We start from the raw sequence: 25,455 nt of genomic DNA on the forward strand, positions 1-25,455 counted from the left end.
TTCGAAAATAAAAATGGTTGGACTGAAGGGACCTCAGCGATCACCCAGTTCCAGCCCTCCTGCTTCAGAAACTGAGATCCAGTTTTCTGCACTAATTGTAATTCCTGTGAGAACGGCTCCAGCCCATCGCACCCGGCTGATATGTTGCTCTCTGTAGTGGTGCTTTGCCTTACTGGCCGATTGCAGTGTTCTCTCAGGTGCCCGTCCCCATCCAGTGGCTGCAGGGGGCTCAGGCAGATGCATCCATTCTATTCCTGTCTGTCCATGGTGGTGTGGTGAGACTGGAAGGATTCCCATCTCCTGGGTGGCTAAAGCAGAGAAATCCTGTCTGTTCTTGGACTGTCGGTGGTGGGAGGGTGAAACTGGAAGGGCTATTTGTGCTCTGGGGGATAATTAGCATTTAGGAGCTGCGATGTGTGGTTTGCAGCATCCTAGAACTGAACATCCAACCCCATCCTGCTCCTGTCTGGATGTTCCAGGTGCCATCACGCTTCCAAATGCGTCACTGTTTCAGAGCACGTTTTCTCTCCTATTATCACACTGTCCAAGGACCCGTCTGTCCCAGGCAGCTGCCCTGGCACCCGCGGCTCCGCGTGCAGGGAATCTCCAAAACCTCAGCCATACAGACCTGCTGTATTTGGGGTTTGTTTAGGGAGGGGCTGTAGCTCTGCCGTCTGCCTGGAGCCTGGAAAGGAATGCTGTGCTGGGAAACAGGCAGCTGGAGGGATGGAACCCACTGCGTTCCAGAGGTTGGAAGCAATGGGAAGAAATGCATCTTTCTCTTAAATCTTCGAATATTTGATGATTTCATCAGAAACATCAGTTTGTTCTTTTTCCCCCCATATTCTTGCATAAAGCATCATAAAAGTACGCATTAGCACATTTTTCCTTCTAGTTTTCCACTTGATATCATTGCAGAGCCCAAATCTTCTCTTCTAGGCCTTCTTTCCTCCTATGTCTCTTGCCCACGTGGTCTCGTCTTATGGCCTCACTGTTCAAACTGATCTCAAATAGGAGCTGTGTTTCTGAGGCTGCTCTTCCAATGGTGATCTGTGACTTCGGTGCATAGCGATGCTTTTATGGGCAGGGGGTCGGGTTGGGTTTGGTTCTCTGGGAATTTTGGAGCATGGAATTGATAAAATCTGGGCGTGGTAAAGACCACAGGGTGATACCTGGCATGTCTGAAATCCAGAGGGTTGTGGGATATCCCATGGTGGAAGGGATCATCGAGTCCAACCCCTGATGTGCAAGGAACTGAATTTTGGAGCAGACTTCCATTTGGTGAGAGCAGTGGGCCCCGACAACTTGTCTGAAGCCAAGCTCAAAGGAATCAGTATTTACATGGCACTGGAGTAGCCTGGCTGTGCCAAAACCCAACCAAAGCAAAAAGGGAAACTCAACCTTTTAATTCATGACCAACGGTGGCTTTTTTTGTGTCTTTTTGTCCCAAAAAAGAAAACCCAGCCTGCAGAATCAAACTCACAGCACAAAATCAAAGTATACCTTCCCATATGTTGAGCCTGGTGTGTGGCTCTCCTTATAACTTCTGCTTTTCCAGCTGTGCTCCTGCACCCTGACATCTGATGGTGTTTTGTCCATGGCTCTGGTGCACCAGGTTGTTGTTGGGTTTTGTGTCGGTTTGGTGCAAATCAAAAAGATTTGCAGAAGCGTTGGGATGAATTCCGTGGTGTTTTATTGAGTTGGTGTCGTTTCAGTCCCCCATTTGCTGGATTTGCTGTTGCTTCAACATTGCTTTTTCCCTCTCCTTTTCCAAAGGAGAGGTGTGAGGGTGATCCAAAGTAAGTTTCCTTGTAAGAATGAGACAGTTTGATCTGCCTGCAGCTCAGTACCACGCATCATCATTTATGGAGCAAACGGTGCTGTGTGGTGCTAAATTAAGTGGGAAGGCTGAAGGGAGCCAAGAAAGGAGAGAGGAGGTGTAAAATCCCGGTTCTGCATTGGGTGCTCAGAGCAGAGGTGGGGTGGGGATGGTTGGGGTTGGAACTGGGGGTCTGAGATCTTTTCCAACCATACCCACGGGTGGGCAGGGAGGGGGTGGGTCGATGGCCTTGGAGTCCCTCTGCACCCCCAGTGCTCTCTGGGTGGCCATGGGGGGCTGCTGGGGTTGCACTTCATGCTCACAGCCCTCTTTCTCCCCGCTGCCTCTGCAGGACCCCCGCTGATCTTTCTTGCTCTCTTTTCCTGTTCATTTTGCCCTTCCTGCAGAGCTGCATGCTGCAGTTATCAGCACTGCTGACAGATGTCCCTGGCCGTTTCTGCGCTGCCTGCTTTGCGTCCCCCCGAGGTGCTGGGCTGTGCTCAGTCAAAACTCCCACATCTCACGGGCCAGCGCTCTGCTTCCGCCTGGAGTCGTCTCCTCCCCGCTGGTTTCCCTTTGGCCAGCATTTCCCCAGTGCTGCCCAGCTCTGCACGGAGCTGAGATGCAGCTCTGCCTCTGCTGCCATCGGTTCCTCGCTCGGTTGGACCTGCAGAGCCCCAGTGCCTCCCAAAGGGTATTTTCACTGCTGAAATGCAGCAGTCGTGGCTGGGCCTCCTCCACCTCAGACTTACGGTTGTGTCTGGCGATCTTGGAGATCTTTTAATGCTCTCTGGTTCCGTGAGCGGGCACGGTGGGGATGGGCTGGGGCTTGGATGTGGTGCTCTTGGAGTTCCCCTCCCTGAGCACCTCGAGGAAGCCCGCACCCTGCCTGCTCTCAGAGCACTGGATGGGCTTTAGGAACAGCGTGGCAGCTTGTTCCTGGGCGGCAGAGCTGAGTGGGATGTAAACTCTAATCCAGAATGGCATTACGTGTCTCCTGCGCGTCTGAAAATGAGACCAAACTCTTTTCTCCCTGCTCCTACGGCCCCAGGAATATCCTGCTGTGCTGCACACCGCTGGCTCTCCCCGTGCTGCCCCTCAGCTGCCCCGTATGGCACCGCTCAGCTCTGCAGCAGCACTCTGTGCTCCGCTGCCCACGGAGCAGTGCAGGCCCTGAGCTGTGCTGTCCTGCTGGGCTTTGGGCACCGCTGCAGTTTGGGCCCCATCCACACGGTGAAGCTCTTCTTCTGGGCCTGGCACAGCCCTCCTTCTGCATCTCCTTCCCGATCTCCCTCAATGTTGGGGTTTTCTTCCTCCACGCACGCTGCTCAGCCAGGCAGGGGGATGCTTGGAGGCTGAGAAACCAAGGATGGGAACAGGAACCAGGAAGAAGGGGGTAGTGCTGCAACCCCCTTAAATTCCATAGCCCCCTCGTTTCCCACAGCCCTCATTTTCCAATCACGTGTCCCCTGCACGCGATGCCCACCTGGCACTGTTTGCTCTCATTTTGTCAGATCAGGGCTCCGGTAGCTGTCAGCAACCAAAACCAGCACCAAAAGACTCTCCTTGATCATCTTTAGTGCTGACCTACTTAAAAGCCCCTTCCCTGCTCTGAGCAGGGAGCGCTGGCTTCAGCCTGCGAGGAGCTGAGAGCAGAATGATAATGAATGTGAATGATGGGCCCTCGTTTGTTCGGCCGCAGCCGATGAAAAATGTTTTTGAGATTGATTTCTTTCTTTTTTTCTATCTGCTGCATCCGTAGGGCTGTGCCTGCTCTGCTCTGTCCCTCCAGGAGGTGACAGTAATGGTGGAGATGGGGGCAGAGGAGGTAATTAGCTCCGGCGTACTGGTAAAACCACTCAGCGTCTATGGAAATGAGTTCAGTTTCTAGCTCCGGGGTGATGGCTTAAAATTAGACTGTAAATAATGTTCTGTTCTCTTTAAGGAGTGAGGAGGAGCTGTAGGCAGCCTGCAAACCGTGCCGTGCAGAGCAGAGGTTGGGGAGGAGAGCCTCAGCCCAGTGCCACCGCACTGCCCTGGGCTGGTGGTCCTCAGCACTGCTCCCCTGGGGCAGGGAAAGGATGGGAGATGAGCAGGGATGGAGGGAATGGTGGCAGGGGTGGGGAATAAAGGGGGATGGAGGTAATGGGAGGAATGCCGTAGATATGACCACTGACTGTGCCCTGCGTGGACCAGTGGCTCATTTCACCTTAAAGTGTGCAGGGAGTGCGTTCCTTGTTAGGAAGCGTTGGTCAGCAGGTGTGTTTTATATGCATTTCATATCACTTAATCCACAGCCCTGGTATAAATGAACAGCCTGCTGCACGGAGCAGTTTGCCATACACATGGCACCATCCATCCTGCGCCGTGATTCATCGGCTGTGACGTGTCGAGTCCGAGGTGGAAGCCCTGGCTAACGAGTTTACGCAGGGTAATTAAATGCTCACAGGGCTGCTTCGCCCTCCGTGCTGAGCCCACCGAAGGGGTGATGTGGGAGCTCTCGTCCCGCTGTGCACTGTGGTTGGTGTCTTTACGGGGCGGTGGGGATCCCTCCTCCTCCCCGGGCTGCCTGCCGGAGCTCTGCAATCCCTGCTCACTGCGGGCTGGATGGACTTTGCAGGTCCTTGCAGCTCTGTGATCCCAGCACTGAGGATCAGCCATCCGGATGCAGAGCAGAGCTCCGTCCTCGCTGCAGTTTCCCAAACGTCTCCCAGCCGCCCTATTTTTAGCCCCGTTTCCCAGGGAAACGTGCTGTCGTGTGGCTGCTGCGTCCTCTGATGTGACAGCGAGGGGGAGAGGCGGCAGAGATCCCTGCACAGCTTCCTGGCCATCGCTCCCCGGGATTGAACAGACGCACTCTGAGCTGCCTTTTGCTTTGCAGAGCCCTGCTGTGAGACAGGCAGAGATGTTTGTTTGGGAGGCGATGCTCTCAGGGTGCCCTCAGGCCGTGCAGGTGGCACTGCAGCATCCTTTGGATGTGTTTTGGTGTCTGTAGGGTAGGCAGGGGCAGAGGAAATGCCCTTTGGTGGCTGAACCCGGTGGCCGGGCTCTGCTCTGCTGGGTGATGTTGTGATGTCCTCTGTGCCTCACTCACCACGTGTGTCGTGCTGGAGCTGCATGCAGTGCTGGAGATGCTGTGCCCTGGCACATCTCCTGTTCCACCGCGCACCCGGCTGCGCTCACACACATCCTCCTGCTGGGTTCCCTGCTGCTCTCTGTGGTCCCTCAGGCTGTCCCACCCCCTCTGCTGTGGAATTCTGTGGAAGAGGTGGGGCTCTCCCCTGGGCTGGGCAGATCTTTCCGCCCCATGCAGATGTTTGGGTGCCGCAGGGCATCTCAGAGGGCACGAGGTACCCCTGTATGGGGGGGTGGCCTGAATCCAGCTGTGAACCCCAAGGTCAGGCATGGGGCTCTGAGCACTGATGGAGCTGTGGGTGCCTCTGCTCACTGCGGCCGGTTGGGCCTGATGGCCTTTAAGGATCCCTTCCAACTCAAACCATTCTGTGATGCTGTGATCCTCCGGCCCAGCCCCAACCCGGCCCCACTGCTCCCACGAACCCAAACCCACACAGCCATCCTTCCGCCCAGGAACAGGGAAAAATGGGTGAGCAGAGCACTGAACGTCTCCACTGCCTTTAACTGAGGGCAGAGGGGCAGGGATGCCATTCCCCAAAGTGTTCATCACCCACTTCTGTTTGTTTGGAGGCGCCTGTGTTTGTCCAGCTGCTGGGCTGGGCTCAGTTTGGCTCAGACTGGAATTAATTTGCTTTATAATCAGGACTGGCATGGAGACTTCTGGCTGTTAATAGTCCTCTCCTGCAGTTCCGCTGGTGCTGTGTTTTGCAACCAGCAGAAACCACGAGAGAGGAGACAAAGGGCTCAGAGAGCAGCAGGAGGAACAGCTTGGAGGGCTGTGCTTAAAGGAGAAACAAACAGCAAGCGGGTGATGTCAGAGCACCAAGGCTGTGCTGTGGTGCTGATGGCTCCGCGTTCACAACCTCCCTGGGACTCTGGAGCTGGAGGGCTGGCGCTCAGATGTATCAGCTACCATCACACGTCTGCGCAGCTGCTAGCAGTGCCCTCGTGGTGGTGTTTGCTACGTGTGCAACGGCAGCACGGCCAGCGCTGCCTCGGTTCTGGGCTGGTCTCTTTTGCAAGGCTTGGTGCAGGAGATGCAGCCTGCCCTGCCAGGCCGTTTGCGCAGCGGCGCTGCCCGATAAGCTGCCTCCCTTTGGCTTTGGTCACAGAGCTCAGCTGGGTGCAAACCAGAAGGAAATGCTGAAGCACTGCTCTGCTGCTCTGCTCGTTGTGGTGGCAGTGTGCAACCAGCGCCTTCCTTCCTGTGTCTGCAAATCCTTCGTCCTGAGGAGGAACTTGAGAGCATCCGTGGAAGTTGCGCAGTGCTCTGAGTGCCGCCATCTGTGTGTGAGCACGGAGCACGGTGTGTTGGGCTTTCTGCAGCGTCACCTGAGCTCACTGACTCCTCTTGCACCATTTCCTCGCTCTGCTGCAGCCCGGGTTCTGGTCGTTGCTCCTGGGGGGGAAGGAACGTTCTGAGCTGCTGAGGGGCGGCCCCCCAGGCTGGGGGTGTGCAGAGCCCCAGCAGACAGCAGCCTGCAGAAAGGCCGTGTGCTCCAGGTTGATGTGTTGGTGTTCTTACTTCTGGAGCTGCGCTGTGTGCCAGGAGCACTGCAGTGCAGCAGGAGGAGTCAGGCTGCACGAGGACTGGGTCCCCTTCAGCTGAAATCCCCCCACCGATGGCACGCGGCTGCTGCTTCTGTGTCCTTCCCTTCCTCCTCTCCATCCATCAGATCCACTCCATCCTTCCTCTGCGTCCATCACATCCATCCTTCCTCTCCCCAACGCTGTGTCCATCCCTTCCTCATCTCCATCTGCTGCATCCATCCCTTCATCCCTTCCACCTCTCAGCTTTGCCTTTCCATCCCCAAAGCACTTACTTAGGTTATCTCTAGCAGTTGGAAAATACATGTTTGTATTTCCTCTTTCACTCTCAAACATCACTGCAGGGGAAACTGGAAAGGAAAAAGTTACGTATGCAGCAGCTTTGTGACTTCTACCAAAGCCTTTTGTTTTTAACTGTAAACTTTCAGGGGAAAATGTTGCCCTTGCTGTGTACCTACAGAACATCCGCTGCCTCCCTGGGCTTCTGTGTCACCTTCCTTCCAGGGAAGGAGCTGCAGCCCCAGCCCTGCCGTGGTGACACATCAGCCTGTCTCATTATTGCCGTGCCTTACCCAGTGCTGCAATGGGCTTTGTTTCACTGTCCCATCCCAAGCTCTGTCATCCTCCTTGTTTTGCTTCCAGCAGACTCAGAATTGCTCTCTCAAAGCACTTGCCTGGCTGGAACAGCCCTCATATGCATCAGGTCCTGAGGCACACGCACACCAGTTCCCATTGCAGGGTGTTCAGGCGGGGGCTGGGGATGGTGTTAAGCAGAGAGAGAAGAGAGGGAGGGGATCCTCAGTGAGTTTGGTGGTGTCCTGTCCATGGAGGTGCCCGAGGCTGTGGGTGGGGACAGCTGGGGGGGGGCTGGGGGCTTTGGGGTCCATTGGAGTCCCATCCAGTCCAACCGTGCAGTGATTCCGTGGTTCGGTGATCCTTAAATCCCTTCCAGCCCAGCCATGCCATGATTCCATGGTTGCAGTGCTGTGCTGTTGCAGCTCCTCTTGGAGCTGGAAGGAGCTGGGCTGATGAGCAGAATGTCGGCCATCAAACGGCGCTGCCTGCTGCATTTCGCCTCCGTCTGTCTTTGATGCAGGCAGTGGAATGCAGCAGTGACAAAAAAAAAGCCGCGACCTTACGAGCTGAATTGAGTCCTTTGCTTTCCTGTAATGTGGTCTTGAAACTGTGAGAGTGGAGGAGGGAGGGGAGACGGAATTCATGGGAAACCTTTTGTCTGTGGAAACAGAATGGATGTGGAGAGAAATGCTCCCTCCTTCCTTCCAGGGCGTTTAAATATTCATTTTGGGAGCACGCTCAGCCAGGAGAGCTGGCGCATTGGGGCTCCCCATGGCTGCAGGGCTGTGCCCGCATCCCACGTTGGGTTTTGCTGCACGTCTCGAGCAGGACTGAGAGGTCAGGTGCCGAAAACAGGAGTTGCATTGCGTCAGCTGAATGCAGCCCTGGGTTCAGTTCTTCCTTTGAGCACTGCTGAGGTGTTGCTGCAGCCCAGGAGCTGAGCTGTGCAGTGCTGTGCAGTGCAGTGCTGTGCTTTGCAGTGCAGTGCAGTGCTGTGCTGTGCAGTGCTGTGCTGTGCAGTCGTGCTGTGCTGCTGTGCTGTGCAGTGCAGTGCTGTGCTGTGCATGTGCTGTGCTGCGTGCTGTGCAGTGCAGTGCGTGCGTGCTGTGCAGTGCAGTGCAGTGCTGTGCAGCTGTGCTGTGCAGTGCTGTGCTGTGCAGCTGTGCTGTGCTGTGCAGCTGTGCAGTGCAGTGCTGTGCTGTGCAGCTGTGCTGTGCTGTGCAGCTGTGCAGTGCAGTGCTGTGCTGTGCTGTGCTGTGCTGTGCTGTGCAGTGCTGTGCTGTGCTGTGCAGCAGTGCAGTGCAGTGCTGTGCTGTGCAGTGCTGTGCAGGCTGTGCTGTGCTGTGCACTGTGCAGTGCTGTGCTGTGCAGCTGTGCTGTGCAGCTGTGCTGTGCTGTGCTGTGCAGCTGTGCTTGCAGTGCTGTGCTGTGCATGTGCTGTGCTGTGCTGTGCAGCTGTGCTTTGCAGTGCTGTGCTGTGCAGCTGTGCTGTGCTGCGCTGCGCTGTGGATGCAGCAGAGGTGGTTTCCTGCGGGTGGAGGTGGGGAGTGCTGTGCTCACATCCTCCCATCTTACAGCCCTGACTATTTTAGCTCATGCAAATGTTTTGTTTCCTCCTCACATGGCGGCAGCGACACATCGCAGCCCAGTGCTGGAGATGGGCCCACCACCAACCTTTGGGTCGGGTCGGAACGGCGCTGCTGCGTGCTTGAGGGCAATTAATACTCGTGGCTAACGAGGGTCGGTGTCTGCACTGCCATAACGTTCAGTGCGTGCCCCTTTTATCCGTGGGCTCTGCTCTGGGAGCCTCCACGGACCTTCCCAGGGCACAGCACGGTGCTGGTTACGGGGTGCTGGCAGCCGTGGGATGCGGTACCCGCGGGGGGGGGTGGTTGCCATGGATACAACGGGAGCATCCCTGGTGCAGCGCAGTGCTGCATCCTAAAAATAATCATCATGGAATGGGAATGGCTGCGTTCCCAGCCCCCGTTGGTGGTGGTGGGGAGCTGTGGGGAGCTGTGGGGCTGCAGCCCCTCTCGTGGCACAGCCGTCACGTTTCCTACAGCTTCTTTGCGGGGGGAGGAGGGCTGTGCAGCGCTGTCTGCTGCAGGGACAGAGCATCACCTCTTATTTTTATCACGGAGCTGAAGAGAAGCCCTCAACGCAGCGATCTCTGTGTGCTCTGCAATCCCCCCTCACCCTGCGCAGCTGCGGGGAGCTGATGGAGGCTCTGAGAGCAGCAGTGGGGACATCACACCGAATCACAGCGAAAAGCCCATTTCCCAGAAGCACCCTGAATTTATTCTGGTTGTTTCTTTCGTGGTGAGGGATGGAAAAGCAGTTGCTTTGCCTCCCCAGCACGGCGCTGCAGCACAGGCACTCATCTCCATGGGGTTAAAGCGTCGCTCCCCAGCCCCGCAGCGCTCTGCCTTCTCCCTCCTGGAATATTTCCTGCCCCCACTGACCCAATCGTTCTGCACAGACAGAGGTTCCATTCTCACGGTGCCTCTCACATGGGGCAGTGCCACCCTGCTTAAAAACACGCAGCTCCTGCAGTCGTTCCGTGGTGCTGACCACGAAGTGCATCTGCAATTTAAAAGTCAAATGAAAGCGCAGCTCTGCTGGTCTGGTTTGACGAGATTTATAGACGCCTTTCATTACCTCTCTCCAAAGCACACAGCCAATTTAGCAAATGGGAGCCTGGGATGGTTTATTGTTAGCGGCGGGTTGGGGCTGCGCGGCGGCCGTCCCCGTGTGTGTCTCCATTTTTGGGATGGAGCTGCGGTGCTCCCGACGAACAAACCTGTAATTAACGCAGCGATTTGGGCTGGGATGGGGTGAATGCTTTGAAGTCTGCGTCACTGACTGCTTTCACTCCAGAATTCGGTCCCAGGCCTAAGAGTGAAGGGAATTCCACTCGAAATTCGAGGGGTTTTTTTGAGCAGAGATGAGGAACGCAGAGTGGATGCCTGCGCCTTTATTCCGGCATCTTTTTGGCAGTGTCACTGGTGAGGATGAGTGCAGGTGATGCCCGCTGGTTGATGTCAACTTGAGGTCTGCTGGTCCGCCCAGAGGGCACAGCGCTCCCGAAGGGACGTGGCAGTGCTGCCCTTCCTGCACACGGCGGGTAGCAGCTGGGAGGGATGGGAGCTCATTTCCCATAGGAAAGGACTGAAGTGTGTTTCGTGTTGGGTTTAATCTCTGCTGGAAAGATGCTGATGGAGCAGCTTTGGCTCCCAGCACCAAATTCCACCTGTAGATGTGACCTGAAATGGGGCACTGCTCGTTGTTCTGTGAGCACTTCAGCAGCTGCTGCTGGTTCTACTGAAGCTGTTGCTCGGGTAGTTGGAATGGAAAATATTGACTAGGCACAGGTTTAATTTAGGTTTTAATGATCATTTTTGGCTAAGTCGTCTTTAAATCCCTCCCATGGAGCAGCTGACACTGGAGAGGTGCAATCCCAGCCCTGGGGTTGGGGAGGAGGCAGCCCGAAATGCACTGCATCCTCTCCTCCTTCTGCCTGCATCCCGTGCAGATCATCCTCTTGGGTTTCCTCTCCTTTGGATCATGCAATTGAAGAGATAATGAAGGCTGAAGGAGGGATCACTTGAGCAATCAGCCCTGGGATAGATTTTCTCCAGTGGGGATTTGCCGTCCCGTCTTCATCCCCGTCCCTATCTCATCATCCCCATCTTCAACCCGTCCCATCCCATCTGACCCCATCCCCAACTCAACCCATCCCATCTCATGAAATCCCCACCCATCCCACCCACCCAACCCCCATCCACTCATCCACATCCCATCCATCCCATCCATCCCATCCCATCCCATCCACCACCTCCCATCCCTCATCCCATCCCACCATCCCATCCCATCCCCATCCCATCCCATCCCATCCCATCACCATCCCATCCCATCCCATAACCATCACAGGGTTTTGGGGCTTCAGATCCATCTGTGGTCTCTGGAGGGTTTTTCCTCCATGTTCCAACCTTTGCATACAGAAGTTGGGTTAGGAAGCTGGGCTGATGCTCTTTAATATCCTCATCCATGACAGCCCATGGCTGCCTTATGGGTGTTCCGTTTGTGCTCTGAACCAGTGAAGCTTTCAGAAACCACCGAGGGGAAGAAGGCAGTGCGACTGGGAGGAGAGGAGCATGGCACAGGGAGCAGAGCTATTTTGCAAAACGTTTTCTCTCTTATTTATGGAGAACCCATCAGCCACCTCTCAGCCATCACATCCGTGTTGCCAAACCAGCATCCTGAGATTGGATTGGAGGGCACTCTGTGTTTGTGAAGGCAGCAGAAGCTCTTGCAGTGTCTGAGTGCACGTCCTGCTGGGATGGGATTCATTTCCCATCGAGGTCGTTGTGCCGTGGAGCTCTTTGGCTCAGCCCACACCTCCGAGACACCGAGATTATTTCACAGCAGTGGCATCTTATCTCCTTACTGCAGGGGCCCTTCAGAACCCATGGAGGGAACCTCTTGACGCGCTGCGATAGCCCCGGAACAAAGACTTCATCCATTAGCAGTGGAAGCATTTGCAATGCATTTCTCCCCATTTGCTGCTCAGTTTTTCAATTTATTGCAGGAAGAAATGTGGCAGATTTAACTCTGCTAAGCCCAGAGGAGGAGGGAGCTGGGCTGCAGGAGGGGGGAGATATTCTGCTCAGGTGAATGAATACCGAGCGCTGGAGCTGCTTGCTGTTAATGGCTCAGCTGCTGTGGATGGAGCACATTTCTCAGTGCCATGTGCAGATCTGCTGATTGCTCCTCTGAAGTGCAGAGGAATGAGCTAGGTGGAGGCAGAGCAGAAATAGGTCAGCTACTTAAATAAGGTAGTGGTGTTCCAGTGCCTTGTGAACTGCACTCGTGGGGTGAATGAAGCAATGAGAACAAAGCACAGCAAAGCGCCGGTCTGTGTTTGGGATGGCAGCCTCAGAGCCTCTCGCTTAGCACTGATTCCCAGACCTCTCCTCTCTCCTCCTCTCCTCTCCTCTCCTCTCCTCTCCTCTCCTCTCCTCTCCTCTCCTCTCCTCTCCTCTCCTCTCCTCTCCTCTCCTCTCCTCTCCTCTCCTCTCCTCTCCTCTCCTCTCCTCTCCTCTCCTCTCCTCTCCTCTCCTCTCCCTCTCCTTCCTTTCTCTTTCCTTTCCTCCCCTCCCCTCACTTTTCCTCCTCTCCACTTCCCTCTTTCCCCTCTTCCCCTTCTTTGTTTTCCCTTTTCTCTTTTCCCTTTTTCCCTTCTCCCTTCCCTCCCCTCCTCTCCTCCACAGCCTCTTTATGGTGTTCTCATATCCCCTGAAGCTGCCACTAATTTCGCTCTCTTTTTTCTTAATTTTTTTTATTATTATTACTTTTTTTTCCCATTAAGTGACAGGGACAGGGGTTTGAAAATCGAGGTTTTCAGGTCAGATCTGGAAACAGACGGTGCTGAGCACAGCCATGTAAGGTCAGAGCTGGGAGGGAAGCATCTCGTGCTGGTGCAGAGGGGCGTCCCCCCAGTGGGAACATCTGGGGACACTCACACAGCTCTGGGCACTGTGGGGTTACGTGGGGTTCAGGGATGCTCAGCAGCAGCCTGGCTGCACGCACAGCGCATGGTCTGGGATGCTGGGTGCCTGGTTGCCATGGTTACGTGAGCTCTGATGCTGAAGGCGCCGCGCTCCATCAAAGGCAGCAGGGGACGGCGATCCTACAGAGCTCCAGTGATCCCACAGAGCTCCAGTGATCCCACAGAGCCCTGAGAGCCCCACGCTCAGTTTTACACCATAACTGTGTGACCATCCCGGGGCTGCAGCTCCTGCCTGCTCCCAGCGCCGCTGCTCCGCTCCCCACCCCCACCCAGCAGTGGGAGCAGAGCTGCAGGGGCTGTGCTGCTGTCCTGGGGGCACACGGGGTGTGCAGCACCTCAGCTGCTTCAGCTGCTGTCAGGCAGCAGAAAATCCCCATCCCGGTGTCGGTGTGAGTGGCACACAGCTGAATTACCTGCAGTCTGGTCCGCACCGCCCGAACCCCACAGCCCCAATTCTTTCAGGGAGGGAACGATGCACAGTCATTTCTTCTGGAATTTCTCCATCGGCACAGAAATTCCTTACCCACAGGGTGCCCAAAGAAGTGTGGGTGCCCCATCCATGGAGATGCCCGTGGCTGTGGGTGAGACTCTGGGATCCCTTCCAACTTGGCTGTGCTGTGGTTTTATGGGTCTGTGGTCTTCAAAGTCCCTTCCAACTCAACCCGACACAACAGAACACAACCCAGTGTGACCCAACCCAACGTAACCCAACCCAACCCAACCCAACCCAATGTAACCCAACCCAACAAAACTCAACCCATCCAAACCCAACTCAACCAACCCAACCCAACTCAACCCAACCCAACAAAACCCAACCCCACATAACCCAGCCCAACCCAACCATGCCACGATCCCATGTTTCTATGACCTTTAAGGTCCCTTCCAACCCAACCATCCTACAAGCCCATGGTTCTGTGAACTCTAAACCAACATCTCAGGAGGACGTGGCCATCAGGAGCCCTGAGCTGATCTGCAGCACGCAGCCCTGCTGGGCACCAGCAAGGAGCAGTGCTGGGAACGAGGCAGTTCAGTGCTGCTCATCCTATGCAGGGATGGAGCTGTGATGTCAGAGCCAGGACATCTCTGCCTTCATCTTCCTAAGTGCTCCTCCATCATTGCTGTGCTGCTGCATTTCCGATGCTGCTTTCGCTCCATCCATGGCCAGGAACTGAATCACATTCTTGGCATGGTGGTTTCTCATTAGAAACGCAGCACTGGGGCATTTTGTGGCAAGGTTGGATTGTACCAAAGCCAAAAGCCGGATGGGAGCCTTTCCCCACATCTTTGCCAGACCTCAGGAAAGCTGAGAGATGGGGCGGCTGTTGGGTGCTGGAGCTGCACCCCATGGATGTGGGCCCCCCTCAGCTTGGAGGACATGAAATATTAACGCGCTGCCTGCGGTGCGTGTTCTTTATTTGTTGCAAGCTGCTTTGCTGATGAGATTTCCTGGGAATTCCCTACTTAGCAGCCACGTTTTTCATCCCGCCGACCACGGAGCAGCTTTAGCAAATGCTTTGTAAGGGATAAATGACAGCAGGGGAGAAGAAATGGCAGAGCCTTGTGAAGTGCTCTGGGAATTGTTCTGCCTGTGGGGAGCAGAACTGGGACGCCCTCCAACCGTGGTATCACGGAGCTGCACCCCACACGTGCTGGGAGGAGATACAGCCCCGGCCCCACACGTGCAGCACTGTGCTTATCTGCACCCATGGACCCTCGGACCCCAGCAGTGGGGTCACTGCTGCTGTGCGACAGCCGGCCTCCTTCCTTCCCTTTTCTCTCGGGTCTCGTCCACATTCCGTGGGTGGGCACCGAGGGTTGGAGTTCGACTAGATGACCTCGGGGGTCTCCTGGGTGACACCTCCGTCCCTTCGTGGCCTCAGCTCTGCGGGGAGCTGGGGAGCACCTGCCCGGTTTTGGTAAAGCCTGCTCGGGTGGCCGAGCCGTGGGAGAAGCTCGCTCCCCTTCCTGCTGAGCACCGAGCCCACGCCTCGTTCTGCCCCGCCGCTGCCCCGCGCTCGCGGCTCCTCGCAGCCCCACCGAAGGCTGCGCCGGGCCGTCACGCCGTGCCGACGCGTGACGTGGGAACCTCAGCCCGCGGCCCGGCCCGGTAAGACGAAGCAAAAATAGCAGCCTAAGCAGATCGGGGCCGCAGCTCCCGCGAGGCGGCGGCTCAACGGAGCGCTGCAGCGCTGCTCGCCCGGCGGCTCGGAGCTCGCTGACCGCTGCCCTTTGCTTTGCAGCGAGAAGCGCGCGCTGCGCGTCAGCGTGGCTCACCCGGTGCAGTGCAGCCTGCACGGCAGGAAATGCTCCGTCTCCGTGGAGACGCGGATCGACCAATCGCAGCCGGACTTCACCAAGCATCGCTCCGGGTTCGTCCTCTGCGTGCCGGGCAAATAGCCGCCCTGCGGCCCCCGGGAGCGGCGCGGGGCTTTGGGATCCCGTGGGATCCGTTTGGAGGCGCTGCGCCGGACGCCCCCGAAGCTCGGCGCTCGACGAACCCGAATTCGGGAGCTCTGCGGCCGCAGCGACGGCTCGGCGCGGCCGCCGTGGGTCGGGACGATGGGAAGAGCTTCTGAATTCTCCCCAAAAGCATTTATGGTACCGATGCCCTCCCTGCCCCCTCACGGCGGTGCCTTAAGCCCCCCCTCCCGGGTCTGCAGGAGGACCCCACGACACCGCGGCAGGCCGGCAGCGCGCCGCTGACCGACGGCACGGGGCAGTGCGAGGACTCTGCTGCCGCTCGGCTGGGGCTCCCGGTGCAGAGCAGTTGGGTGACCTCTCCGTGCCGGCTTTGCCTTAATTCCCCCTGCATCGCCCCAAACGTTCCCCGTGACCTTCAGATGCCGCGTGCCCCCATAGCACGGCTGCAGTGGGGCTGCGCTGCGTCCCGAGGCTCCCAACAGCCGCACCGCGGCCCCGCTGCAGCCGCTCCCGGCGCTGCCGGTCAGGTCGGGACTCACAGCACGATGGCAGAGATCAGAAATCCCAGCAGAGCCGTGGGGCAGCGCCGGAGCCCAAGCGGAGCCCGACGCCGCCCACCCCGAGGGCAGCGGGACGCACAGCCCCTCCCGGCCCCGTTCGGTGGGACGCGGGGCTGCCCCACGGCGCTGCGGTCCCCGCGGCCCCGGCTGCCCTCGGCCCCGACCCCCCCCGCCCCGCAGCCCCCTGGCGGTGCCCGCTTTGCACTCCGGGCTCTGAGCAGCACTTTGTGCCCCGCTGCTCCGTGCGGCGAGGAATGGCGTGGAGGAGATTGTGGTGCTGCGAGATGGCAGTGCTGTACGTCACGAGACGTCTGTATGAAATGCATCATCTGTTCCAGCTCTGGTTTTATATATATATATAAAATATAAAGTATATAGAAGAGAGTCCTGCTTTGTTCCCATGAACGAACTGCTTCTGCGCTGCGCGGGGGAGAAGCCATAAATGAGCTACTGCTGACCCGGGGCCGTGCTGCAGCGAACCCTCTTTATTTATTTGTTGTTTTCAAGTCGTCGATATTTGAACGTGTAAAAGAGCAACAAAAGAACCTTTCGTGCCTCCATCGCCAGCACTCAGGTGGGGGGCGGATGGGCCCGGCGTGGGGTGACCCCCAGCACAGAGAGCAGCGGTGCCGTGTGATGGATGCTCAGTGCGTTTTATTTCATCAGCACAGTACAAAAATAAATAAAAATAAGGGGAGGGGGGGGCATTAAATTACAGGCACACGGGGCCCCGTGACACGGTCTGTCGGGTTATAAACCACACATACGTACAAACGCACTAAACACACACATACAAAAAGGAGACGAAGATATAAATTAAGAACAATACCCACCAATTTGGTCAACAGATCTACGGAGGAGATTGCACTAAAAAAAAAAAAACGGACGCGTGGAGCTGCAGCGGATCCCAATGTACAGCGATGGAGGAATGGCACCGTGTGCTGCGGGGCTGCGGCCCCGCTCCGGGTTGGGTTTTTTTGTTGTTGTTGTGTGTGAGCGTGTTGGTTTTTTTTGTTGTTGTTTTTTCCCTTTTTTTTTTTTCTTTTTTTTTCTTTTTTTAATTCCCGAAGACACAAAATGCTCCGATGGCTGCATGCGCGATACCACTGTCAAAGCAACGATGAGAGAAGGGAGGATGGGGGGCTGGCGGCGGTTCCCCGCTGGTTGGGGTTTGTCCGATAGCAGCAGATGCCGTCCCGGAGGTCCTTCCAGCACTCCCGGATCGGTGCCCGACGGGAACCTCGACCCGCAATCACCGCCGCGGGGTCGGCGCCGGGGACCGCGGCCGCCCGACTGCAGGGGACGCGGACGGGGCGGCGCGGGGCTCCAACACCGCGACCCCTCCGTCGGTCACTTCAATGGGGATAATCGGTGCCGGGGTCACCTCGAAGGGAATCGGCGGCGGGCCGAGGAGAGCCCTCCTCCGGGCCGCCTCGAAGAGGAGAACGGATGGGGCGGCGGGAGCCCCGAATCGGGGCCGCCTCGGTGGGGATAACGGACGGGGGAGGGGGAGCCTCCGGCGGAGTCACCTCGGGGCGGCGGCGGTCGGGGCGCTGCGGGGCTCACCGGTCGAGCCCGATGAGCAGACGGCCCTTCTCCTCCGCGCCGCTCTCCTTCTTGAGGTCGGCGAAGACCTGCGTGAAGAAGTGGGGGTCGGCGTTGACCTGCAGCATCTTGGGGCTCATGAGGTCGATGATGGAGAGGCAGCGGTCCCAGAAGGCCTCCTTACAGCTCTCCACCAGGAAGGGCTTCAGCGGGTAGGAGATCTCGTTGCCCATGTAGGAGTAGGAGAGGTACAGGCAGGTGAGCAGCACCGCCTGAAGTTCGTGGTCGCTGCCCACCTCGGCCGAGATGACGTCGCGGCACAGCATGTAGAGGAACACCACGTTGGCCGGCGTGATGAAGCCCTGGTCCTGCCAGCCCTGCAGCAGCAGCGAGCGGTCCACGGAGCGCAGCCACAGCACCGGGTCGGTGGGCGAGAGGTGCTTCAGGCGGTAGCAGCGGCGGCACAGGAACTCGCCCAGGCAGCGCAGCAGTTCGCTGGTGGACGCCTGGACCACCACGCGGCGCGGGGTGGCGGTGGCGGCGGCGGGACCCCCGGGGGGGTTCTTCTGAGCCGGGGGGAGCGCGGCGGCGGAGGAGGAGGAGGAGGAGGAGGGCGGCGGGGGCGCGAAGGTGGCGAGATTGGCGCAGGAGAGCGATTTCTTCAGGTTCTCGTTGTTGAGGTGGGTGACGTTGCTCTGGTAACCGCCGTTGGGCTGCACCTTTTTGGAGCTTTTCTTCTTGGCCGAGACGGCGGCGATGCGCTTCCAGGGCAGCACCGAGATGAGCGAGTGCCGCTTCAGGCCCTTCTCCTTCGCGTTTTTGCTGTTCTGCACCGCCGTGTAATGCCCCACCGTGGCCGTCCCCTCCTCGAACAGCGGGGCCTTCCGGTAGCTCGGCGACAGCGACAGCACCGTGCCCATGGCGCCGGCCGCCCGCCGGGCCCCGCCGCCCGCCCCGGCCCCGGCCCCGGCCCCGCTCCGCCGCCGCCGCTCAGCGCCGCGCTCAGCCCCGCCCCTCCGCCCCTCCGCTCCGCGCGCTCCCGCCGGCGCAATGCGCGCCCCCGCGCCGGCCGCGCTCCGCCCCTCCCGCGTCGCCACGTGCGTCCGGCGCGCCGGCGGGGAAAGGGGAGGCCACGCCCCCTGCGCCGCGAAGACACGCCCATCTCCCGGAACCACGCCTCCTCATTGGCGCGCTCCGCGCTGACCGCGCCCCCAAGCGGGGCTTTGGCCACGCCCTCTCGGCGCCCTCCACGGGCCGCGCCGCCCGCACGGCGTTACGGAGCCGCGCTCAGCTGCCAGCGCCCGCGGCTGAACGGGAGCTGCTGACAAAAGGAGAAACGCGATCCTCGACCCAACGCCGAGACCAACGTGCAGGGCGGGCGGCACCGGGCCCCAGAACGGCTGGGGGGGACAAGGAAGGCGCTGGCAGCGCAGCGCAGCACGGGGCGGCTCTGAGCCCCGCACAGAACGGCTGGGGGAGCGAACCCCCCCCACAAGCTGCTCTGCGCTCCCCCCGCACTGCAGGGCACGAGATGGAAGTGAAAGAGAAAAAAAAAAAACCCAAACCAAAAAAACCTCATTTTATTGGAACTCATCTGAACATCAGATACAGCGGTGGTGGGCAGCACAGAACCGTTCAACGCAGCGGCGGTGCCCAAAACCCACCCAGAGACCGGGGGGAGGAGGAGGAGGTGGAGGAGGTGCAGCGCTGAGGAACGGGGCGGTGCGGGGCATCCAGCACTGCGCGGCTCCGGGGCCAACGACGAGGTGGGGGCGGCCGGGTCTCACCGCCCCATCAGCAGCGCGGGGGCGGAGCGGAGGGCGCGGAGCGGCCCCCACTGCACGGAGCGGCCGCCGTTCATCTCCTGCGTTCCGCTGAGTGGCGGCAGGGAGGGCACGGCTGGGGCCGCACCGCAGGAACAGCACCGGGAGGGGAGGATTAAAAACTTTCCGAGCGAAAAGTGGAACAAAACGTCTCCTAAAGGATTCACTCTCCCGTCACACACACACACGGCAGCGCAGGGCCGGCTCTGCACGACAGGAGGGGCTGTCAGCGGGGGGGCACGGGGCGCTCCTCGAAGCGCGGCTGCACTCCTCTCACCTATGTCAGCTTCTTGGCTTTGTTGTAGAGCGAATCCACCACTTTGCTCATGTTCTGAATCGTCTCCAGGGCGGCTTCGTAGGTTTTGTCCACGGGGGGTTCGTCGAAGATGATGAGGACGCCCTCGCCCTGGTCGAGGATCCCTGCGGGGCACGGAGCTGCAGTCAGCGGGCGCCAAAGGGCTCCGGGTGCCCCCAAAGCACAGCCAGAGTGCTGCCGTAGGGCTGGCAGGAGGGCTGAGCACACCTCGGCAGCACTGAACCGAGCGCTGATTAACGAGCAATTAACGCCCCAGATTAATGGAGCGGCAGCGACACCCATTGTTACCCCACTCCGTGGGCAGCCTGAGGGGTGCAGAGGGGCAGGAGGGGACCCCAGGGCAGCGGCGTGGGGTCTCACCATGGAACTTCTTGTCCAGGATCATCTGTGAGAGTTTCCTTTCCACGTCCGCCTGGAAACGAAGCACACAGACGTTGGGAAACGCTGCCGGCGCTGCCCTACTCACAGCGGGGCAGGGCGGCCCCACGTATGGCACAAACAGCTGTGCTGTAGCTGAGCCCCTGACACAGGAGGTGCCCCCCAGGGCCGCCCTTACCTTGGAGAGCTTGATGAGGCCGGAGATGTGCTCCATCTGTAAGAGCAATGGCACAGCTGCAGCGCTCCTCTGGGCAAGGGCTGCCGAGGCTTCCCCGCAGGGCCCAGACCACACACGCTGCAGGGCTGACACGCACTCCGCAGGGCCCCAGATGGCTGCGGCCTCACCCCTGCCCTGCCACAGGAGGGGCTGCTCCTTCCCATTGTGTGCCAGCGGAAGGGGAGCGGAGTGCAGCAGGTCTGCAGGACCCCCCAGCAGCAGCCCCGTGGAACACTTGCTGGGAACTGACCTGCACTCGGGAGAAGGGCTCGATGACTCTGATCAGGTTCTGCTCCAATAAGTTATCGTACAGCTTTGCCAAGTGAGTGTTAATGATGGGGTCGTCCCGGAGCTCCACTTGTAATCCGTCAGCGCCTACGGAGGGGATCAGCGAGCACAGCACGGTGACCCCGTGAACACGAGGGGCTCCCACGTGGGACACCGCAGCCCCCAGCCCTGCAGCTCCCCAGGTTCACCTTCTCAAAGTCCGCCAGCGAGCGATTCTTGCTGGCCTGCGCCACACACTTCAGTGCCTCTGTCTGCAGGGGAAGAAAGGAGCGGTCACCTGCGGGGATCCGCAGCAGTGGGGCGAAGGGGGCCCAGCCGACGCAGCGGGAGCGAGGATTGGCGTCCCAGCAGTGACAGGCGCTGCCCTACAGCAGGACGAGCTGCACAGAGCAGCGCTCCTACCTGCCTCCCTGCGTAGCGCAGCGCCAGCTTGCCGCTCACCAGCGCCTGCACGTCCTCAGGGCTGTGGGAAGGAAGGCAGCACTGAGCCACAGCCGCGCGCATCCCCACGCGGCCCCGTCCCACCATCCCCTCTCCCAGCAGCGACGCCACGTACGCGTTGAGCATGATCTTGCAGAGCAGCATGTACTTGAGGGCCGTGATGGCTTTGGGGTTGTCGATGGAATCGTAGCCCTCAAACGCCTCATAGAAATAGGAGTAGGCCGTTTTCCAGTCCTTCTCCTCCGCCGCGTGGATGATCCCTGGGCGAGGGGGGGGCAAAGCGGGTATCGACGGCTGCCCACGGCCCCCCGTGAGCGCAGCACCGCGCCGTGCCGAGCTCCCCGCAGTACCTGACTGCATGTCCAGGGCAGCCTGCAGCTTGGGGGGGCAATAGATGGCGTTGGCCGTGGTGCGCGCGGAGGTGAGCGCAGCCCGCGCCTTGGGCAGGTTGCTGAGCGCGTGGTACGTTTTGCTCTCCAGCAGCTGCACCTCCACCAGCAGCGCTTTGTCGTCCATCTTCTTCAGCTCCCGGAGCAGCTGGGAGCCTGCCCGGGGATAGAGGAGCTCCAGCTGAGCTGCGGCACACGCGGCCCCGGGAAGCGTCCCAGCCCGGCCCCAGGAAGCAGCGAAGGGGAGGGCAGGGGAGCGGGGCGCCGCAAAGCCGGGATGGGGCGGCGCGGCCCTGCGGGTCCAGCACGGCCGCAGCGGGCGCTGCTCCCAGCTGACATCACAGCGGGGCACCGCGGGCCCCGGGCGGTCCCTGCCGCGAGGCTCCGTCCCCAGAGCTGTGGGAGACGGGCCCGGGCGGGACCGCGGGATGCGGAACGGAGGAGCGCTTCGGGAGCGGCCGTGGGAGCGGGGCGGTGCGAGACGAGCAGCGCGGTTCCGCTCCGCAGAGCTCGCGGCCGCTGCTGCCGCCCAGCGGGAACTCACCGAGCTGCAGCGCCTCCTGGTACCGCTTGGTGTCGAAGTACAGCGAGACCAGCCGGGCCTGCGGGCACGAAGGAGCGTGGGCTCGCACGGCAGCGCTCCGATCCGCGTGGGGTTCGGCCCCGGCCGGGGAAACGCCGCCGTGAGATGCGAGGCGCAAGCAACGTACCTCCAGAGCCTGGCGGAGGAAGGTCCTCTTCTCAGACTTGGCCCACTCGATGCACTCCAAGCACAGATCGACCTTACGGGAGCGGAAAGAACAGCGCTCAGCTGCCTGCCCGGCAGCACGGCCAAGGAAGGACAGCTGTTGCCACCTCCGGGTTTACTCCAGGCTGCCCACCCCGCAGCTCATAATGCACGCACAGCTCATAGCACTCGGAGACAGGTGTGAATTACGGCTCCCAGCACAAGGGAAAGTGGAGGCCAGGCTTTCCCCGAGCCTTACAAAACCAAAGCACAAACCCTCCCCGCACACGTGGCTCTCAGGAGCTTTTCCTCACCCCCAGGACAACCCTTCCGTGCTGGAATACCAAAACAAAGGCTGGGCTCTCCAAGCTTCCCTGAATTGCTGAAATCCCACCAGCATTTCTGAACACCCGGGTTTGGTTTGGAAGGGGAAGCTGTGGGTGCAGCCGCACAGCTCGGCACAGAGCGACCAGAGGACAAGGAGCTCCCTGCGAGCAGCTCTGTCAGCCCTCAGCCCTCCTCATCAGCGATCAACAGCTGCTCATTAAGCAGGCGAGGCTGGAGGCCTTTGAAGGCAGTCTCACCTCCTGGCCCGTGGCCGCCTCCATGTCGAGGAACAGGTCGAGCAGGGAGCGCACCAGGCGGGCAGCCTTGGCCTTGCTGATGGAGTTCAGGAACGGCCGCACGTATTTCAGGAGCCCCCCCAGCTCTGCACGGGGAGAAAGCGGGACAGACAGCACAGCTGGGTGAGCTCAGCACTGCGCCAGTGATCCTGGCAGAACACCTGAGTATCTTCTCTCCCCATCAACTCTTTCCCAACTACCTGAAAGTTTAATCAAAGCCCAGCAGCAGCTCTCCCTCCCTCCTCCCCCCAGCTCCGCTGAAGGTTGGTCAGAGCAGCCCCCACTCCTGGAGGTCCTTTGGGCCCCAAAGACCCTGAATCCCAGCACAGACACCACAGGCACTGAATGGAGCCCCCAGGACGCGAGCTCCCCACCCCAACCCCCCCTCACCTTCTGCCTGCCCCGTCTTGGCCAGCAGTGACCCCAGCTCCAGGATGCTCTGCTCCTTGACCTGCACTGCCTCCTCATCGTTCTCCTGGACGTCGCGTTTCACTGGAAAAGAGCACAGCAGTCCTGGAGGATCCTGGAGGATCAGCACCGTCAGCTCCCACACGGAGCAGTGCTGCTGTAACACAGCACGATGCACAGCTCAGCTGTGCCACTGCTCAGCCCCAGCTGCATCACACACAGCCTGCGCTGCCCCAGCAGCAGGGGCTGAGGTCCCCCATCCCCACCCACCCTGTACCTCACATCCCCAACCCACACCCACAAACCACAGTCTGTCACACACTGCACACCTCACATCATGTAACTCCTAACCCCCACCTCCCACCCCTTACCCATAGCCCCAACCCCACGCTTTATACCCCACACATCCTCTACCTCCCAACCCACACCCTGCATCTCACATCCCCCAGCCCACACCCCCAACCCTCCATCCTACATGGAACCCCCACACCCCACTCACACTCCCCACACGCCCCCGACCCGCAGACCCTCACCATGACACCCCAGAACCCCCCACACAGTGCTGAGGGCACCCAAGCACTGCCCCATGGCACCCCTGGGGAGAAACCCCATAACCTATATAAGCCATTAACCCATATCCTACATCTTACATAGCTCATACGTCATAACCCCATAACTCACACCCCATATCCTATATCCCACACCCTGTATCACCTACTCCACACCCCCTACCCTGTACCCCATACATCCCATAACCCCACACCCGTCAGCAGCCCCCATCCCACCCCAACCCCCACCCACAGATCCTGTGACACCCCCAGAGCCCCTGAGCACTGAGGGCGCTGCCCCATGGCATCCCCATCAACTCTTGGAAAGGGGAGATAACAGCAGGACAGGGGAATGGCTTTAAGTTGAGGGAGGGCAGATTTCAGCTGGCTGTCAGGGGAAGTTGTTTGCTGTGAGAGTGGGGAGGTGCTGGAACAGCTGCCCAGAGGCTGTGGATCCCCGTCCATCCCTGGAGGTGTTCAAGGCCAGCAAGGATGGGGCCCTGGGCAGCCTGGGCTGCTGTGAGATGTGGAGGTTGGTGGCCCTGCATTGGTGGGGGTTGGAGCTTCATCATCTTTGAGTTCCCTTCCAACCCGGGCCGTTCTGTGATCCCTGGGGGTGAACCCCATATTCCCTGACCCCACACGTCACACCCCCACAACGCAGCCCCTATACCCCACACCCTGCACCACACTCTATGGCTCCCACCCCCCACCCCATACTCTGTATATGCCACAGCCCTGTACCCCACAGCCAGCAGCTCCCTGCCCCCAACGCCCCCCACCCCCAGCAGTTCCTACCCCACCCAACCCCCATCCTGCCCCGACCCACAGACCCTCACCACGACACCCCCAGAGCTCCCACACAGCACTGAGGACAACTCCAACTTCTGCTGCATGGCGCCACCAGAGGAACCCCACATCCCACACGACCCACACGTCACATCCCCGTAACTCACACCTCATATTCTCTACCCCACACCCTGTACTCCCTTCATCCCATACCCCCAGCAGCCCCTATCCCACCCCAACCCCCACCCACAGACCCAGAGGAGGGCACTGAGATGCTCAGAGGCTGCAGCAGCTCTCCTATGAGGAAAAGTTGAGGGAACTGGGCTTGTTGAGCTTGGAGAAGAGAAGCTCTGGGGTGACCTCATTGTGGCCTTTTAATGCTTGAATGGAGCGTATAGAAAGGAAGGGGAATGGCTGTTTTACAAGGGTGGATGGTGACAGGACAAGGAGGAATGGTTTTAAAGTGAGACGGGGAGGTTTAGGTTGGATATGAGGAGGAAGTTTTTCAATCAGAGGGTGGTGAGGCAGTGGAACAGGTTGCCCAAGGAGTTTGTAGATGCCCCATCCCTGCAGGCATTCAAGGCCAGGCTGGATGTGGCTCTGGGCAGCCTGGGCTGCTGGTTGTGACCTGCACATAGCAGGGGTTGGGACTGGATGAGCGCTGTGGGCCTTTGCAACCCAGGGCATTCTGTGATTCTGTGATTCTCACCACTGCTCCCAAAGCTCCTCGCACAGCACTGACGGCGCTGCAGCCGCTGCCCCACACGTCACAGCCCAACCCCACGGGGAGCCGCAAACCCCAAACCCCCCCCCATCCCCGCCATTCCGGACCCCGCCGCCCCGAGCCAGGCAGGCCGCGCCGCGCCGTGAGTCAGCAGCCGGCCGTGCCGCGGAACGGAGGGGGCGGGGATCGGCCGGGCGCCGGCCGAGGGATCGCGGGGAGCCCCGGGCCTCACCGATGGAGTGCAGGATGCCGATGGACGCCTCGCGGTCGGTGGACAGCAGGGACTGCGCGCGCTGGAACTCCAACACCGCCGCCGCCGCCATCTTAGCTCTGCTCGCTCCTCCTCGCGGCCGGCGGCGGAAGCCCCGCCCCCTCGGGGACGCCCACTTCCGGTGCGCGGGGATGGCGGGAGGTGTAGTCCGCGTGGGGGCGGGGCCTGGAAGAGGAGGAAGGCACACCCACTTCCGGCCGTGAGGGCCGATGGGAGTTGTAGGCGGGGGCGGGGCGTCCCGACGTCCGCACGGCGCCCGACGTCGCAACCCCCAAAGCACGGCCCGCAGCCCGCACCCGCATCCCGTGCTCCGCCCCCACAGCCCGTATCCCACACC

The 25,455-nt window shown here is 59.7% G+C and overlaps 3 protein-coding genes across 3 annotated transcripts in view; 1 reads left to right on the forward strand and 2 right to left on the reverse strand.

The window, feature by feature from the left end:
- Nucleotides 1–16,011, forward strand: part of MYO1D (myosin ID) — a 71,235-nt gene extending 55,224 nt beyond the window's left edge. Inside the window, exon 22 of the mRNA XM_085211311.1 lies at nucleotides 14,891–16,011. Within this exon, the coding sequence (XP_085067437.1) occupies nucleotides 14,891–15,047 (157 nt within the window). The 3' untranslated portion in view covers nucleotides 15,048–16,011. The remainder of the gene's footprint in view (nucleotides 1–14,890) is intronic.
- Nucleotides 16,012–16,268: 257 nt separating this feature from the next.
- On the reverse strand, nucleotides 16,269–18,218 carry CDK5R1 (cyclin dependent kinase 5 regulatory subunit 1). Its single transcript, XM_010727137.2, has one exon. The coding sequence runs from the start codon at nucleotides 18,094–18,096 to the stop codon at nucleotides 17,194–17,196; it is 903 nt and encodes a 300-aa protein (XP_010725439.2). The 5' UTR covers nucleotides 18,097–18,218; the 3' UTR covers nucleotides 16,269–17,193.
- A 520-nt stretch (nucleotides 18,219–18,738) lies between these two features.
- On the reverse strand, nucleotides 18,739–25,241 carry PSMD11 (proteasome 26S subunit, non-ATPase 11). The gene is given in 15 exon segments (XM_085211322.1): nucleotides 18,739–19,205; nucleotides 19,277–19,419; nucleotides 19,676–19,727; nucleotides 19,872–19,907; nucleotides 20,161–20,267; nucleotides 20,270–20,285; nucleotides 20,387–20,449; nucleotides 20,601–20,661; nucleotides 20,755–20,899; nucleotides 20,990–21,184; nucleotides 21,573–21,630; nucleotides 21,739–21,810; nucleotides 22,340–22,464; nucleotides 22,769–22,870; nucleotides 25,080–25,241. Coding segments are annotated over 14 exon segments (1,266 nt in total). The 5' UTR covers nucleotides 25,171–25,241; the 3' UTR covers nucleotides 18,739–19,205.
- Nucleotides 25,242–25,455: the final 214 nt, after the last annotated feature.

The sequence above is a fragment of the Meleagris gallopavo genome, chromosome 29, assembly GCF_905368555.1.
Source record: "Meleagris gallopavo chromosome 29, MGAL_WU_HG_1.1, whole genome shotgun sequence".
NCBI classification, from domain to species: Eukaryota; Metazoa; Chordata; class Aves; order Galliformes; family Phasianidae; genus Meleagris; species Meleagris gallopavo.